The sequence below is a fragment of the Xenopus laevis genome, chromosome 5L, assembly GCF_017654675.1.
Source record: "Xenopus laevis strain J_2021 chromosome 5L, Xenopus_laevis_v10.1, whole genome shotgun sequence".
Lineage (NCBI taxonomy): Eukaryota > Metazoa > Chordata > Amphibia > Anura > Pipidae > Xenopus > Xenopus laevis.
In genome coordinates this window covers 134,451,302-134,470,589 of record NC_054379.1, presented here as the reverse complement: position 1 = coordinate 134,470,589, position 19,288 = coordinate 134,451,302, and the positions used below count along the sequence as shown (strand labels likewise).

General features: G+C 38.9%; 1 protein-coding gene across 2 annotated transcripts; it reads left to right on the top strand.

Annotated features, from left to right (window-relative positions):
• Positions 1-2,839: 2,839 nt before the first annotated feature.
• LOC108717084 (AP-1 complex subunit sigma-3) lies at positions 2,840-18,966 on the top strand. Of its 2 annotated transcripts, none has more exons than XM_018263841.2 (5): positions 2,840-3,061; positions 9,195-9,373; positions 14,087-14,195; positions 16,320-16,457; positions 17,055-18,966. In XM_018263841.2, exons 1-5 carry the CDS (start codon positions 2,855-2,857, stop codon positions 17,088-17,090), a joined length of 669 nt encoding a protein of 222 aa, XP_018119330.2. In that variant the 5' UTR covers positions 2,840-2,854; the 3' UTR covers positions 17,091-18,966. The 2 variants fall into 2 exon arrangements, with proteins under 2 accessions (XP_018119330.2, XP_041419339.1); XM_041563405.1 differs by lacking the exon at positions 2,840-3,061 and adding an exon at positions 3,316-3,335.
• The last annotated feature ends 322 nt before the right edge of the window (positions 18,967-19,288 follow it).

Genomic DNA, 19,288 nt, shown 5'->3' with positions numbered 1-19,288 from the left:
CCGATGGTTTTTATAAATGTTGTTGTACGGGACCCCGTGATTTCTGATGGTGGCCCTGGATAGCTGCCTCCACACCACTATTAGAGCTAAAAGAATATATAATTTGGTTCAAGAATAAATAATATAATTTAAAATATAATTTAAAATAATTTAAAATATAATTTAAAATAATTTAAAATATAATTTTAAATGGTAGAGTGAATTATTTGCAGTGTAAACAGTGTAATTTAGAGGTAAAAGTAAACCATAAAAATCATGACAGCATTCCTTTAACCTTCTCTGCTTGATAAAACTAGTTTGACTGGAAGGGGGGCTTCAAAGCTTTAGAAACAATACATAGCACCTACACATTTATCAGAATATAGACAAAACATAAGGAGTTATATTTAGGGGATCTGCTCCAAGTAACCTCTAGTTATGCCATAGGAATTGCCTTTAGATAACCATAACTTAGTCCTGGTTTTCTGTTGCAGGAAAAATTGTCTCAGGAGAATGATTGAACACTAAAAAGTAAGCAGGTTGATCATCTTTAATATAGAAGAGAACTCCAAGAAGACCTGCCCTTGTGTCTTGCAGGAAAAAAGCAAAGACAACTCAGGGAAGGAGATTTCAGGGCTAGTGACTACTCAAAAGGGCTGCATTACATGCATAGTCTACTTTGCAGGTAATAGCACAATATGAAACCTTTCTATAATGGAAAAAGGATTCCTGACTCTCAGTATTTAAAACATGTGCCTTAATTAATTCAGCCTTAAAAGGCTTTTATGTGGGTTCTCTAGCATTTGGGCAACAGCTGATCATAGAGTGACTGACTGTGCCCCTTTATGACAGCTGACTTTTTGGACATCACTTATTATCACTGGTCGAACACCAACTACAAAATCAGATTTATATTCACAGAACTTCCGTGCAATTCAAGCTGCAGTTCACAACACTAAGGACATGATTCACAGCCACCACCTAGGCCTCACCCTTTTATAACATCAGGTTTATATGCATCTGCAAACATTTCTGCTATAGAAACCTATAGCTACATATGCAAGGAGGTCACTTTCACCTCACTGGATATACCAGCATAGCTTATATAGGAGCCTACCCTCACATTCTGAGCAAAACTGTATTAAAGTGATAGTAAAGCAAAATACTGTTTTGAAACTGCTCAGACCACTAATACTTCCTGGGTTTCCCAGGTGTTGCAGGGTCTGCTTCCTCTATAATTACACCCCTGAGAGGGTGACTCAGCTGTGAGTGAGGACAAGTACATATGGTGCCTGTTTCCTTTGTGCTTAATCAGATGCCCACGTAGCTGGAATTGCAAGATATTTGTTTTCTGTGGCTTGTTCATATTGATACACTGTACACTGCAAAAGTAGAAGTTCCCCTTCAAAGGAATTCACCTACTGATATTCAGATACATTTTGCTAGACCTTACTATAGATAGATGTCACAGATGTAATTATATACAGTATGTATAAATATTTATTAATAAATGATACTCAAAAGAACCTTTATTAATAGCAGGTAAGTCTCCAGCCAGCAATCAGCTACATAGTGACCTGTTCAACACTGATGTATGTGGGCCTTAGTGGTTCAGATTTGTCCCAGAAGAAACCGAATGGGGCCAACTCTCACCTTGGGTTACACTGTTCAATGTGAGAATCATATCTCTATGTTTGCTTGTATGGCAGCTCCAGCAAAGATCCAGTTTTAATTGATGAAAGGCCATAAGAGCTGCCAAGGTTCTGTATAGGCACTTTGGAAAGATGAGGGCTTGTCTTGGTCAGATCACTAGCGTGACCTTGTGAACGGTGGCAATGTTCTTTCATTGGGGCACCATGTCTGCCTACCATACTGTGTGGCAGGGCTCTTTGCCCAGAGTGTACTCCAGTAACCAATGGAGTAACATATGGCCCCCCATATTGCATTATTTTAAGCTATAGGTGTATTTTGCACATACTTTGGTTGTATGGCAGCTCCCAAAAGCTACCTGAGCCTCATCCACTCAAATCCCTCTCAAATATGACCCACAAATACGACACATTGTAATCTCTTGTAGCCCTGCATTCATTTTTATTGCCATTGGAACTTTGGAGGAGCTGCTGTACAACAAAACACTATATTGGCAAAATGAAAGGGAAAATGAATCTGTCCTTACAACAATGCAATATGGGGGGGGGGGGGACCATGGATCCCACATGCAAGGTAATGTCAATTGGCCCTATGCTCATAGTGTGTCCCATACTCTGCCTTCCTTATGCTCCATGTGCCTGCCCTATGCTCCCTCTATGTGACATAGTCTGCCTGCCCTATGCTGCCTGTTTGTGCCATACTCTGCCTGCCCTATGCTCCTTGTGAATGCCATAGTAATTAAGGCTCAATAAGTCTGCCCCTTCCAGTGGTGGAAATCATCACTTTCTTTCCCCTTCAATTCACTCACAGACACTTATATTTCATTAGACTGCTGATTTGTTTTTATTGAGCTCAAAATGACAATATATAGAATAGTATTTCAGTGTTTACACGGTCATTGTGCCCCGTTTTATGCCAGAAAAAACAACCATAAAACGATTCCCAGTCCTGGGGATTGCGTACTGCCACGTTAAAACGCCCGAGGCTGAGGATGGAATAAGCAACAATACTGACCGCTGTCTGTCTGTATGTAGTACCATCACACAAAGCATAGGGGCAGGATTACAGCTGTACCCTCAAGTTATCAATAGCAAGGGAATTCTCTTCCTTCACTGTCATATTTGCTTCCACAGCAGGTGCCTTGGTGGGCGGAGCCTCGCTATATTTCCAACTTATTGGCTCGTTTGATCTATTGGGGTGTGGCCTCTCGTGTCCAGGTACTTGTATGGAAATACCTAGGGGGCGGGGTCTCGTCTTTACAACAGGTACGTGGGTGGGCGGGGTCTCGTCTTTACAGCAGGTACGTGGGTGGGCGGGGTCTCGTCTTTACAGGCAGGTACGTGGATGGGCGGGGCGGGGTGGTGGAGTGGCCGCTCCAGCCTTACCTGAGCCAGTGTCACCTGTCGCTTCCCTTTCCGCCGGAACAGAAATGGTAAGGGGGAGCGTGAGGGGTGTGGGGCTTGAGGGGCAGACTGTAAAACCCCGACACAGTTCCTATTACTTATGTGTTTGTTTATGGGGCTTTAATTTGGGTCTGTCTGGGAGAGAATCCCACAAAGTGTCCTGCGCACCTGTCGCTTACTCTCCCGATATATAAAAAGCAGCCGAGGGCAGAGTGGTGTATTCGTTAAAGTGACAGTAGCATTAGTCTGTAAATCAGCAAACCTTGCCCTTCAGCCTCCTACCTAAAGGGTTAAAGGGGAATGGTAATTGTTTTCATTCATTCATAACAGTTCCATTCTCTTTCTACTTCACTCATCCCCACTCCTGTGTGGCACCTGCCATTTTATTATTCAATTCAGGGGTTATATCTGGGATGGGGGATCCCTCCCTGCTGGAAGGAAAACACTGGGGTAATTCAAGCAGATTGAAGTGCAACTTGACACAACAGCTCTCTGGCTTTGGCCTACGTCTCTTCCAGCTGATAAAATGCAAATTAAACCAAACATACCTGAAAATCCGCATTGTCAGCTTGTTCGTTTGCATAAAGGTTTAAATGGAAAGTAGTATTTCCTGTACTGTCTCTCTTTGTCTGCTTTTTTTTTTTTTGTACTGAAACACAAGGGCAGAATCGCCTTTCCTTAGATAGTCTTGCTGTTCGGATAAACATTTGCCTCTGTTTTTGGTGTATGAAGGTTTGAGGAGTTCAGTCTCTTATAGGTGTAGTTGTTTGCTACATGCCCTGTGGTTTGTTTACCACCAGAAGTAGAGGCCAACAAAAACACATGTCCCCGATCGCATCTCGTTACGCTGAGTGGAAAATGCATTGGGCCATCCAGTGTTTACCATTCCAGAACTAATAGCAGGGGCTGAGTGACCCTAAAGCGCTTCACATTCTGCAAGTGATCTAGGTCAGATAGACAGATCGGATAGTGTTATCTGTAAAGGAGAACTAAACCCTTCCTCCTCCCCCCACCCAGCCTAGCTCCTCCCCCCCTGGGCAAATGCCCCTAAGCCTTACCCCTCAGTGCAGATTTTGTCCAGCGAAGTTCACATGCGCCATCTTCAGCCACTTCGCTAATCTCCAGAATGAGACAGGCGCTTCGGCAATTTTCGTTAGTTTAGAAAATTGCTCCTACTTCGCATGCGCCGATAAGCTGTCTCATTCCGAAGATTACTGAAGAGAAGAAGATGGCACCTGTGAACTCCGCTGGACAGAATCTGAATGGAGAGTTAAGTAAAGATTTAGGGGTATTTGCCCAGGGTAGCAGCGAGGCTAGGGGGGGGAGGAGGAAGAGGGGGTCTATGTAGGGTAGGGGTTTTTTAACTTTAGGGTTTAGTTCTCCATTAAAGGCATTGCTCACCTTTAAATTAATGTTTAGTATGATGTAGGGTAGGAGTGCCCATACTTTACTAATGCGAGGTCTACTTTCAGTGATGTTGTCCCATTATGATCTACATCTGTAAAAATGTTAGCATTCTGTTCCATGGAAAATTTTACTTAAATATTAATTGATGAGAAAATGTATATTGGAATATTTAACAAACAACAATTTCTTATGTTACCATAACATAATAAATATCTGAACGAAAAGCATGAAACTGGAGGGTGATTTAGACAAGCCATTTGTTGAGTGTCTTGAGATCTACTGATCACCAGCTAAAGGTCTACTGTTAGATCCAGATCTACCTTTTTGGCACCCCTGATGTGTGATCTGAGACAAATTGTAATTGGTTTTCATTTTTTATTATTTGTGGTTTTTGAGTTATTTACTCAGCAGTTTGCAGTTTCAGCAATCTGGTTGCTATGGTCCAAATTACCCTAGCAACCATGCATTGATTTGGATAAGATACTGGACTATGAATAGCTGAGGTCCTGATTATAAAGATGGGTAATAAAAAGTAGCAATAACAATATGTATGGGTAGCCTTATAGAGTATTTTGTTTTTAAGAAAAGCTAGAAAGAATCACAAGAAAAAGGCAAATAATTAAAAAACTATAAATAATGATGGCCAATTGAAAATTTGCTTCAAATTGGCCATTCCATTACATACTAAAAGTAAACGTAAAGGTTTACCACCCCTTTCACTCTACCTGATGTTTTACTTATAATTTTGTTATGCACTTTTTTTATGCTGAGCAGTTTAGTGTTACAGGTATGGGACATATTATCCAGAATGCTTGTGACCTGGGGGTTTTCGTATAATGTATCTTTCCATAATTTGGATTTTTCATATTGAGGAGATTTGATAATTTTTAAAATTTCTCATGTGCAATCCCCAGTGCTTTGCATGCAACAAAGGAAATTTGTTCACACGTGAAGGTGGGGGTGACAATTGACAGTGGGCCTAGGGGTGCCTGCTATGTAAGTCGGGCCTTGGAATCGCTTCCATATTTTCTAGACATTCCTTTTGTTGCAGTAACTCTTTCCCTAACAATGACATAGAATCTGCATAGCTGTCAAATAAGTTACAGGTTTGCAGCAGTGTTAATTCTACTCTACCTTTCTGCAAATTGTTGAAGATGAATGGGAAAAAACACATTGCCTGGTACCAGAGAGGTCTCCTTAGTAATCACCTGACTGTACCACCAGCATACATGATTACAGAATTATATTTACAAAAATACATATTTCATCCTGGTTTTGCAATAGAGAGCAATTCCTCAGCACTACTGAATTATTGTTTTCTCTTAAATGAAAAAGATTCTTTATAGCCTATACATAAATATGTATTAGATTATTCACTCCTTTACATTCTTGCACCTTTTTATGGCTGGCTGAGATGGAACTCTCTGACAATTTTGGTAGCCTCTGAGATAATTCACAAACCCAGGTGTACAGCAACACAGCATACACTTGATTCTGTTTGTTTTAATTGCACAAATCCAATTTCAGCTTAGTGCTGACTGGTCTCCGTGGGATGTTGCAGGGCCTCCAGAAGTAATACATGCAATTTGTGTGTCAGTACTCCCCCTCCTGAGTTTTGGGCCACCAGTTGTATAACAGTGCCTGCTACACAAGTTTTTCAATTCCATCAGTTTTATTTGAACAAAAATCAAAGGAAATAATTTGATGAGCTGCGTCCATCAGTTATTAATGGTGTTTTCTGATCACAAACACTCACCCCAAATCTCAATTAATTTGCCTCCAGACTGGTATCTGTTGTTTATATAGTGAATAAAGTACCCCCTCTTGTAAAATATAAGGATATTATAAGTTACCGAGGAGTTTCATGACCATATAAAAACACGAGGCCGAAGGCCGAGTGTTTTTATACAGGTCATGGAACTCCGAGGTAACTTCTAATATCCTCATATTTTACAACTGGGGGCACTTTATTTATTATAATACACAAGTTTTAGTGAGTCATGTGACAGAAATGACATCAGAACTCACCGTTTATAACTGATGACATCAGAACTCACCGTTTATAAGGATATAATTTACAGGATATTCATGGCTTTTGTGTATTATAACAAGTTTACAGACATTTAGAGTGGACTTGTCACCCAGCTGTTGTAAGCTCATTTAAAAATCTCAGCTGTCAATCAAATATTGTCTGCCCATCCTCTATGCCTTAGGCATCCACAAAATGGCTCATGCCTACTTGCTATAATTATGAATTCCCAGTCTGAAGGGGACAAGATTCAAATAATTTATATAGTGTAATTAAAATGTATTTTGCTTGACTGATGTGATAAAATAGGATTTTGACTAATGTGATAAAATAGGATTTTGAATAATTTTTCTGGGTGACGGGTCCCCTTTAATACATTTATTTAACAGACAGATTTATAGATACTGGATACATAAGAGTATATGTGTAACATACACCCTAATGTATTTCCAGAGGTATCCAGGGGATCAAGCATTTGCCCTAAAAGCCCTCAGACTCAGCCCCATTAAACCATAGGAAAGTTATAGATAAATAGATATACAAGTGTAACTGTCAACCTGCTTTATTCCTGGACTGCCCAAGGCAGAAAATGAACACTTACCCCAGATCGTATCACAGCTGGATTAGGGATGGGCCCCCCTAGTGTATGCATGCTTATGAGGTACCGGAGACCAGCCCCACAGCTTGGCAAATTTTTAAAAATGTTTCCTTTTTCTGTGTAATAATAAATCAGTACCTTGTAATTGATCCAAACTAAGATATATAATTAATCCTTATTGTATGAAGATCCAAATTATGAAAAGATCCCTTATCCAGAAAACCACAGGTCCCGAGCATTATGTATAACAGGTCACATACCTGTACAATTCCCTACATTTTCTTTCCTTATGGTTATCTTAGTATCTACTTTGTGTCCACTGATGAAACATGGTTTTGTCGTTCTATCATTTCTTTTCCACCACTAACATCTTGCTTTTATTCTGCTCCCACTTCTTATTTCTTCACTACATCTCTCATGGGTCATTCTCTCCCTTTACCCCAGTTTATTCTCCTTGTGCCTTTATCTCCACTTTCTCCACCTCAGCTTTGCTTGTCAGGAAAATATAAGGTGAAGTAATGGGGCTCTTTTGGGTGCATTAAAGCCGCCTTACCCTTAGGTTTTCTTTTAAACTCCTATATTTTATTGGAATGGGGTTTCCACCAGATTTGGAGCCAAATGTGTTGTTTTTAATGGAACTCAAGATAAATTCTTGGGAGCAAAATCAGATTATTGGGGTTATTTAATGTTTACATGATTTTCTAGTAGACAGATCAAAGTATTAAGATCCAAATTTTGGAAAGATCCATCATCTGGAAAATCTCGAGCATTCTGAATAACAGGTCCCATCCCTGTATACATGTGTGACATTGACGACCAAGCTCCCCCACCCACACAAAACCATCTACTTTATTTCCATCAAAAGAGTGCAATAAATTCAAATACAAACGGCTACTGTTTTGCTTTACATGGCTTTAAGCCCTAAATTAAGGAATGGCACTATCATGTTTGTTATCTCTGTATGGCTAACTGCATACCTGCTATATCTTGTCCAGCCATGGTACTATCTGCAAGATGTTTGTATGTTCTCCCCCGTGCTTGTGTAGCTTCTGTCTGGGCGCTCCAGTTTCCCCCACACTCCAAAACCATACAGAGAGTTTAAGTGGCTCCAGATAAAACTGACCATAGTGTGTGTTAAAAGGGACTTTAGACTGTAAGCTCGACTGGGGCAGGGGCTGATGTGAAGTGTAATGTCTGTTAAGCTCTGACAAATATATTGGCACTATATAAATAAAGACTAACAACACAAAAAGGGGATGGGGGTTGGTTTGAAGAGCGGCTGTAATTTAAGAAGGATAGGGTTGTTAGTTGTTCAAAGTGACACATCACTGTATTAATAATTATCAAACAGGCTTTCCTTGACAATTTTTCAGTTTTAAATGATTTTTATTGTTTTTGCACGTTAAACAAGCAGAAACTTTGACAAAAGATGAAGGCTGCACAGTGAAGCTCATTCAGTTATAAAACAGTAGGTATAGCCATCTTGATTGTTCAAGAGATTAATACACAAGTTTCACCAATCATGCAACCAAACTACTAAACTACCTAACCTTAAAGTAACACTCAGCAAATATTACAAAATTCTAAAATAGTACACATGTCATAAAATGAATAAAAATAAAGAATACAAAGACATTTTCATTGAACCTTTATGGATTAGCCTTATATTGTAGCAAGTCCAAACCTTGACATTTTTTCATCTCATATTTCCGAGTAGTTGTCTGGCCTGTCTCAGTTATGTGGATGTTATAGAAGTGTACAACATTGTTTCCTAAAATATGGAGCCCCTCCTGAGGGGGTCCCAGAACTGTTGTTGTGGGTGGACCACATTTATTTGAATACATGTAAATATTTGTGGGTAATAACTCCCTGTAGAGTAAAAAAACCTCTGTGTATGTACACCAAATGCAAGGCCTATTCTTTATATTGCATATGGTTAACACAGTTAGAAATTATGTACCAGCCTAATGCATTTGAACACATCCCTGTGGGTGGCGACTGGTTGCAAATAGATAATTTACCTTAGTAAACTTATTAGCACAATCAATAGTTGCTGGTTTAATGGTTTCCGGTTTCTGTTGGATAATGTGTAAATATTATATGTTTGTTCTGTGTTCTACATCTACAGATCCGATTTCTCCTGCTGTTTAGCCGTCAAGGGAAGCTACGCCTGCAGAAATGGTATGTGACACTACCTGATAAGGAAAAGCGAAAGATAACAAGAGAGTTAGTACAAATCATTTTGAGCCGGAATCCAAAAATGAGCAGTTTTGTGGACTGGAAAGACTTAAAACTTGTGTACAAGAGGTAAGGACTGAACTGACTTGTGAATACCATTTTGGATTGATTATGATTTTACAACAAAAATATAAAAAATAAATAAAATATAAAGGGATTTGTGTGGGAAGGTCTGGTAAATATTTCCAGTATAATGTAGTCACTTCCTTGTCCAATCCATCACGCTTCAAAAACCTGCTTTCCTGCCCTTTCTTAATATTCCCAGATTTCTTAATATTCCCATTGATTAGAGTTGCACTATTACTTTTTAAAAGCGCTGAATTAGAATAAATGTCTTCCATTCCGGCAACTCGCAGCATTGCAACCCATTTACATTGAGTGCCCCACTAATTGAAATAGATGTACAGCTATGGGATCTGTTATCCGCAAACCCCTTATCCATAAAGCTCCTACTTAAGAAAAGGCAATCTCCCATGGCCTGCATTTTAAGCGAATAATTTAAAACTGATTTGTTTTTTTCTGTAATAATAAAACAGTACATTATACTTAATCCCAACTAAGATATAATTATTCCTTAATGGAGGAAAAACAATCCTATTGGGGTATTTCATGTTTACATGATTTTTATAATAGACTTAAAGAACCCTTATCCAGAAAATCTCAGGTACCAAGCATTCTGTATAACAGGTCCCATGCACGTCCAATTCTATAAGGGAACCTTTGCAAGTTATGTGCTGCAACTGCAATACATATAATAAATAATTTCCTGGTGGGTGCAATGCCTCCATAGTAGTTCTTCCATGTATTCGTGTTCACTAATCCGGTATTATGTATGACACAAGAAATATACTTTTCAGATTCTGAAATCAAAACCACCACAAACCGAAACAGTGAATCACCACATTATGATAAAATGTGCTAGAATTACTGGTGGCAAAAAGGCATAATGGTGGTGATAGTAAGCGGACGTCACCCCATTTTTTCCAAAGTGGATATACCTGGTTAGTGTCTCAGTGAAGTATTCTTGGTAGTGATAAGTGTAGTCCTCAAAGCAAGTACAGAGCAACTGCAAAGATTCATAACACTGTTCTATCTACATTTACCAGACAGGTTGACTCATGTGACATGGTTTTGTTGCCCTTTCCCTCAGGCAGGGATGAACTAAATATCAGTAGATTGGTCTCATTTCACTGACTGTTCTGTGAGACCTTTGTTTACAGACAATAAATATAATTGTGGACTATAAATATTTTTGCAAAAGGAGTTATTATAGTTAAAAGGGCAAACTTTGTATGAACTGATTATGAAATGTTTTGCTTTACAACCTCCTGAAACTTGTTTTATGGGGCGCTGGTGTTTTAGTTAATTATTTAATCATCACACAGTTAGTCTGCTGTCTCTCTTCTTTTTGTTTCGTGAAAAAAACATTTAAACAGCAGAAACAAAGCTGGGTGCAAAGATGAAGGCAGCATGGGTCTATACAAAAGATTTTTTTTTCAATTTGGATGCATTTTAGTCCTTTTTATGAATTGGTTTACCAAAACCAAAAAGAAAACATTAGAGGGGTCAATTATAATTCCTCCAGCACAAGGAGGACAGCATCAGGTAGCATACCTCCCAACATTTTGGAAGTAAAAAGAGGGACAAAATTTTTTTTCCCGCACGTAGCGCAGCAATTTTTTTGACCACACCCTTTTCTGTGGCCACACCCCCTAATTACCATGTTCGTTTTACAAAATTTGGCAGGTTATGAAAGTTTGAAAATATTTCTCCTTATCTAAACTGTGTTTTTGTGTCTCAAAATTGTTACAAAGTATCTTATTTGCACCTGTTAGCTGTTCTGGGCTCTCTGCTAAAAGCCAATTAAGTGAGAAACTTTGTTTCCTTTTCTGGCTGTTCAGTGCAGAGAAAAGAGGGACTTTCCAGTACAAATGAGGGACTGCGGGTTGAGCTGTCAAAAGAGGGACTGTCCCTCCAAAAAAGGGACAGTTGGGAGGTATGAGGTAGTGCAGGCTAGCCTTGTCCTTACTGTCTGCCATAAGGGTCTGAATGATGCACAAGTAATGGGACTGGTAGAGGGCGGGTGGGGGCTATGAAATGGAGCACAGAGGCCTGTGACAATTCTGCACTAGCAGACGGCAATGTGCAAAGTATAAAAACAGATGCACTGCCCAGAACTTTGAAAATGACCCAAAACACCCAATTCTGCCTAATCTCAAAATTGTTCTGTTAGTATGGGCACAGGAGAGCAATATAGGTATAATCACTTCAATATGCACATTAGTATGTTTCACATACCCATCAATAGCTTGCCATGCAGTTGTTTTTTGGAAGTCACTTTGACCCTGCTAGTGCACTAGCATACAGGTAATTATTGCTCAAATAAGGCCATATTTGTGACTATTCCATCCTATTTTGTCTATAGTGCTGTACCCACACTAACAACAATATAGAGACAAAGGACTGTTTTGTGCCATAGCCCTCAGTAATTATTACAATCTTTATTATACCCAGACTTTGACACACCTACAGTTAGGCCCATAAATATTTGCACCATAACTTATTTCTAATTTTGGTTCTGTACATTACCACAACAAATTTTAAATGAAACAATTCAGATACAGTTGATCTGCAGACTTTCAGCTTTAATTCAGTGGGTTGAACAAAAAGTTTGCATAAAAATGTGAGGAACTAAAGCCTTCTTTAACACAATCACTTTATTTTAGGGGCTCAAAATTAATTAGACAAATTAAAAAACTGAAAATAAAATGTTCATTTCTAATACTTTGTTGAAACCCCTTTGCTGGCAATGACAGCCTGAATTGAACTCATGGACATCACCAGATTCTGGGTTTCCTCCTTTTTGATGCTCTGTCAGGCCTTTACTGCAGAGGCTTTCAGTTGCGGTTTGTCTGTGGGCCTTTCTGTCGAAGTTTTGTCTTCAGCAAGTGAAGATGGATATAAATGAGCTGGAGAGAGTGATGAGACATGCAACTAAATTGGTCAGAGGGATGGAAGACTTAAATTATGAGGGTAGACTGTCAAGGTTGGGGTTGTTTTCTCTGGAAAAAAAGGTGCTTGCGAGGGGACATGATTACACTTTACAAGTACATTAGAGGACATTATAGACAAATAGCAGGGGACCTTTTTACCCATAAAGTGGACCACCGTACCAGAGGCCACCCCTTTAGACTAGAAGAAAAGAACTTTCATTTGAAGCAACGTAGGGGGTTCTTCACAGTCAGGACAGTGAGGTTGTGGAATGCACTGCCGGGTGATGTTGTGATGGCTGATTCAGTTAATGACTTTAAGAATGGCTTGGATGATTTTTTGGACAGACATAATATCAAAGGCTATTGTGATACTAAGCTCTATAGTTAGTATAGGTATGGGTATATAGAATTTATGTAAAAGTAGGGAGGGGTGTGTGTATGGATGTTTTTCATTTGGAGGGGTTGAACTTGATGGACTTTGTCTTTTTTCAACCCAGTTTAACTATGTAACTATGTAAATGCATGCTCAATTGGGTTCAGATCAGGTGACTGACTTGGCCACTCAAGAATATTCCAGTTCTTTGCTTTATTAAACGCCTGGGTTGCTTTGGCTCTATGTTTTGGGTCATTGTCCATCTGTATTATGAAATGGCTCCCAATCACTTTGACTGCATTTAGCTGGATTTGAGCAGACAGTGTCTCTGAACACCTTAATTTGGCTGCTTCAGGCCTGTGTCACATCATGGATAAACACTAGTGTCCCAATGCCACTGGCAGCCATGCACGCCCAAGCCATCACACTGCCTCCGCCATATTTTATAGAGCTGTGCTATGCTTTGGATCATGAGCTGTTCCACGCCTTCTCCATACTTTTTTCTTGCCATCATTCTGGTAGCAGTTGATCTTGGTTTCATCTGTCCAAAGACTGTTTTTTCAGAACTGTGCTTTTTTTAGCAAAGTCCAATCTAGCCTTTCTATTCTTGATGCTTATGAGTAGCTTGCACCTTGCAGTGCACCCTCTGTATTTACTTTCATGCAGTCTTCTCTTTATGGTAGACTTGGATATTGATATGCCTACCTCCTGGAGAGTGGCTGTTGGGAAGGGGTTGCTCTTCCCAGTGGAAATGATTCTGCGATCATCCACCACTGTTGTCTTCATGGACGTCCAGGTCGTTTAGTGTTGCTGAGTTTACCAGTACTTTCTTTCTTTCTCAGGATGTACTAACTGTAGATTTTGCCACTACTAATATTGTAGCAATTTCTCGGATGGGCTTTTTTTCTGTTTTTGCAGCTTAAGGATAGCTAGTTTCACCTGCATGGAGAGCTCCTTTGACTTCATGTTGTCTGTTCACAGCAAAATCATCCACATATAAGCACCTTCAGGGCTTTTATCTGCTTAATTGATAATGACATAACGAAGGAATTGCCCACACCTGCCCATAAAATAGCTTTTGAGTCAATGGTCCAATTATTTTTAAGCCCCTGAAATGAAGCGATTGGGTTTAAAAATAAATAAATAAAGGCTTTAGTTCCACGTTTTTATGCAATCTTTTTGTTCAACCCACTGAATTAATGCTGAAAGTCTGCAGTTCAACTGCATCTGAGTTGTTTCATTTAAAATTGTGGTAATGTACAGAACCAAAACTAGAAAAAAGTTGTCTCTGTCCAAAGATTTATGGGCCTAACTGTATGTTATTTTATTTTACTTCCGTAACTCCTGGAATGTCATCAGCTGTTCAGCAAGGCTTCTTGCCATTGTTGCCATTAATGTGAGTACTCTCTGTTCTAGGTACGCCAGTCTGTACTTCTGTTGCGCTATTGAGGATCAGGACAATGAGCTGCTGACGCTGGAGCTTGTGCACAGGATTGTGGAGCTGCTGGATAAGTACTTTGGAAATGTAAAAGCCGCAACAGTCATACTGATTAAGCTAAAGATTACAGCATAAGTTGCTCTACTAATGTGTGCTTTTATTAAATACTGATGTTGTGGGTAATGATTTCTGAATTCCGCATATAAATCAGGAGTAACAGATCTCTGCCTGTGTAACCACTTTCTGTGCTGGGTGTGCCTAAAATCAGTAACCAGTTAGATTATCTGTTCGATGTGGAAAATTAACAGTGTCAAATGCTAGTTTTTACAAAAAATAATTTAAAAAATCAAGAAGCACACCATTGCATTGAACTGTGTCAAAAGTGATTTATTTAGCTCATATACATCAGCAAAAAAGCTAACCCCCCATATTTACATGTAGCATGTAGGCCATGTTATATGTGTAGCAACCGTGCAACAGGTTGCACTTATTGTGAGTTGGAGCTTTGTAGTATTTAGCTGTAATTGTTTCAAGTGTTGAAACACAATTGCCATTTTGTTCTATAGTACAGGTATGGGACATGTTATGCAGAATGCTTGGGATCTGGGGTTTCCGGATAACGGATCTTTCTGTAATTTGGATCTTCATACCTTGTCTTCTAGAAAATTATGTAAACATTAAATAAACCCTATAGACTGGTTTTTCTTTCAATAATGATTCATTATTTCTCAGTTTGGATCAGGTACACTGTACTGTTATTACAGAGAAAAAGGAAAAAAATTAAAAAATCTGAATATTTGGATATAAAGGAGTCTATAGGAGATTGACTTTCTGTAATCCAGAGCTTTCTGGAGCTTTCTGGATAATGGGTTTCCGGATAACGGATCCCATACCTGTACTATAATTTGAGCTGTAAAGGGGCATTATCTATATTATATGGATTATTGCTTTCAAAGCAGATTCATTATCTTTTTTTTTTTTCATATTTCTGTCTAATTTTCATATGATCCTTGAGATTTTGCCACTAGGTGGCACCTCTCCAAGAAAAAAAAGAATTCCTGGCCAAACTCCCATATCAGCTGCTGTTGCAAAAATATTTTTAAAAGATTGTGTGTAGCTTAGTCTTTCATTTGCTTCCACTCCCAAACCAGTGCATCTGAGCTGCAGCCAAAATAAAGCTGTGCCAGTCTCAGTGCTGAAATGTCTTCATCGGTTTGATTTGCCACAATTATGATAATGCACCAATATGGGAAAGGAGGCAAAAGAAAAAGATTGGCCCTGTAATGGCATTAGGATGAACATTACACATTTAGTCTTAAATAAATGAGCTCCATGGATCGGCCAAGTGGCATTTTACATTTTAATAGTTGACTCTTTATTTAAAAAAAAACAGGGGTAGAGTTACAGAAAAAAGAAGGTGGGAGGGAGGGAGGGGATTACAGCAGTGTCAAGTACAAGGACTGGGTTCCATATACTTGATTATAAACTAAAAATAAAAAATGATGTTTCTCAATATCAGGGTAATGACAGAAAATGCATATTTAGCCAGGGGCTTTATATGCTATCAAATTTATTGGGGTGACCCCAAGCTGCATAATTTAATTTAATCAAAGGGATCGTCTGATTGACATATACTGTCCAAGCAGCTTTCTTTGGAGAGAGGTGACCATCCATTGCATGATTATTACTTTCCATAGAAAGGAAAGATCTCACCAATATCTGTGTTTTAGTAGTAGGTAGAAGGTCATCCACCAGGCCCTGTAGGCATAGTTCGGGGGATATGATTGAAGGGAGGACTAATACTTTCCATCATGTATTTAATAACCACTGTGGCATTTTACATTTTAGGTTGGGAATAGGGATATTAGAATGATAGCAATCATTTAAAAAAATGTAAAAAAATTTCAGTGTCCCTAAACATGTCATTTGAGGGTCTTTTTTCTCAACAGAAAGTGACTAAATAAAGAATAACTGCATGATATTAAGAGTCTTTTTGTGGTTGCAGTTTTCTGCTGCTAAAGAATATATACTTTCAAAAAAATATTATGTCTGCACATTGTTCATTAGGAGTTAGTTAGTTTCCCATGGCTTTTTTCCTTTCCTGAAAGGTTCGATGCTCATGAGAGCCCATCTCCCGTGGCCCAGTGAGCCCTAAGCAAGTGTTAGTGGTAATTAATGGCAGAACTCATTATCATTGTTTCTCTTTCCCAGGTCTGTGAACTGGATATCATTTTCAACTTTGAGAAAGCTTACTTCATATTGGATGAGTTCCTAATGGGGGGTGAAATTCAGGAGACTTCAAAGGAATCTGTGGTGAGAGCAATTGAGGATTCTGACATGCTACAAGAGGTATGATCTGAAAATAATAACTTGCAACAGTTTGAGAAGCTATAGGATGAAGGATTGTCACGTGAAACACTACCCAGTTGCCAATCTTAAGAGTACGTTAAAGAAAATCAGATTACAACACAACACCAGCAGTGTGTGAGAATAATTTTGACCATTTTTCCAGGCAAATTTGGGGTTAGTCACATGTTGTTGTGGTTCCTTTTTTAACCAGGTGCTTAGTTTATTTTCTAATCATCTGTTTATTTATATGGCGCTGAGACATCAGTCCCTGCCCCAGTGGAGCTTACAATCTAAAATCTCTATCACACACACAAAGTAGGGTCAGTTTTATCTAAAGCCAGTCAAAATGAGGGTCCCAGTGCTGCAATGCATTATCCTTTATTTGAAACATGCATCAAATCAGCCCCGGAAGTTAAAGCATTGCATTTTCTAAAGTATAATTTACCTTATGTGATATGCAGTGATGCACTTTATATAGCATTGTTATGCTTCTCGCCATTTAAAGCATAACTGATAGTGTGGACACAAGTGCCAAGTGCCCTGAGTTGTTTTGCTGAACTTCCAGCATAATAAAGCTTGTGATTTCTATTTTTGCAGACAATGGAAGAGTACATGAACAAACCAACATTTTAAGAGTGCCACACAGATGAAGAGAACCTAGCAGAGAGGCTATTATACATCATGAGCTATTATGGGCAAGTCCAAGGAACATCAGAAAGCTCTGAACTGTTGGATGGCACTGCTGGTCCGGACCACTAACCAGTTAGCCGTGGGAGAATTCTGACATATTAATGAAAAAAACTGACATTAAGGCAGTCTTGTGCTATCAGGGAAACTCTATGGATCTGAGCATTCCACATGCAATGAGGACAAATTTCCACAAATAATGGCTACTTTTAAAAGAAGAAAAATATTTTTATATGGGTATATTTTATCCTCTTGGAATAGCAATATTGCAATGATAGTGCCCAGTGGCTATATGAAATCTGCACCATCAATTCTTTCCACTATATTTTTGTCTTTTTTATGTTTAGGGGTGATGGCAGTTGTCACCCATGCTAAACCTCCCCCACCACTGGTGACAAAATGTCCAGATATAATATTATTTTGAACTCAATCCAAATATCTGCCAGTAAAATTTTTGAATGGCGTAATCATACCATATCGCCTCGTCGTGCATTTTGGTGCGAATACGCTATTCAAATGTTTTATTGGTGTATTCGTTCTGGGCCTTTAACACCACTATGGCTCCTAGGTGAAAATTGTTAGAGACGTAAATTGTTTAACAGTTATTTGATATTTTTGTTAGCATCAGGGATATCCAGTTTATTGGCCTCCAACTGAACCTTTTACAGACACAATTCACACACATAAACTACTTAGAAGCAGAAAAGTCCAATCGGTGCTGTATTCGTGCTATAAGTGTAACTTGTCCACCTTGCAGGACTAACACATAGGCTTGAAAATATATTCTGTGTGGCAGCACAAACAAATAAACTCCTGGTGCAGGAGTCCAGATATGTAAGTGCTCAATAAAAAGTGCAAAAATTCATGCACCATGTCAATATGGTAACCCCACTAATAAAACTAATAAGAAAACTCTCTGGAGAGAATTGCTACTCACCAGATTAAAAAGGTATATAGGCCAAACAGAGTTAATGCAATCTTCACAACCTTGGATAAAACAAAGATAGGAATGCCATATAGAGTATAGCTTTTTAATTGTTAATAAAAGAGCCCCCAACTGGGTATACTCACAAAATTCTAAATTAAAACAACATTAAACAAATATTCAGTCCACAATATTATTTTTTTTTTTTACATTTGTTTAATGCTGTTTTAATTTTAAATCTTGGGAGTATACCCATTTGGGGGCTCTTTTATTAACAATTAAAAAGCTATACTTCTCTGTATGGCCTCTTTGTTTTATCCAGTGTTGTGAAGATCAAATTAACTGTTTGGCCAATGAGTTGGCATTCTCTCCAGAGAGACATTTCTTACTACCTGTATTAGTGGGTTTACCATATTGACCATGGATGTTTTCCTGTACTTTTTATCAAGCACTTGGGTATCTGGATATTCTACATAAACTACTATACCTATTTATTATAAGCCATAGAGTGTGACTTTGTGTGTTATATACTGTTCTGCTTAAACAATAATTCCCAGCACCTTGTAGAAAGGCAAAAGCTGTGAGAGGGATTGTGAGAGTTGTAGTTGAACTGGTTGCACATCCCTGAATAACAAATTTTCTCCTTAGTGACCCCCATATCTCTAATTCAGGCCTAGGTTGAACCCTACCAGCACTGGCATTCTATTGGCATTTTTGATCTTACTGGTTGATTTTTTTCTCGGGTAGACTTGCAGATCACTGGCAAGTTGAGGTTTAGATGTTAAAAATTGAAATTTTGCATAAACTGTTTAATATTCTTTATATTTATTCTATTTTCTAAACTTACCCTGTATTTTGTTTTGGAAAAGGCCATTAAAGTGCAGGAGTTTCCAATGATCCACATGTAACTGTGACACACCTGCAGGCCATTTGTATCACACCACAACAGTGGTGCCCAGCTACAACTACACAGGGTAACTACACAGGGTGCAGGGGGCCGATCACACTCGGGCAGGGCAAGGTGGGGGGCCCCAGCTGCACAGCCTGCACCCAGGCCCAATACTCATTAGTTATGTTACTGGCATGAAGCCAATCAATGATATTACAATGGCAGATGGTAGTATAAAAAAATAAACAAAGAGTTTTTATGGATTAGGCTAATTGCCATTCTGTCAGGAACAGGTAGGACAGGTGAGGAGAAGTCGGTAGTGTTCTTTGC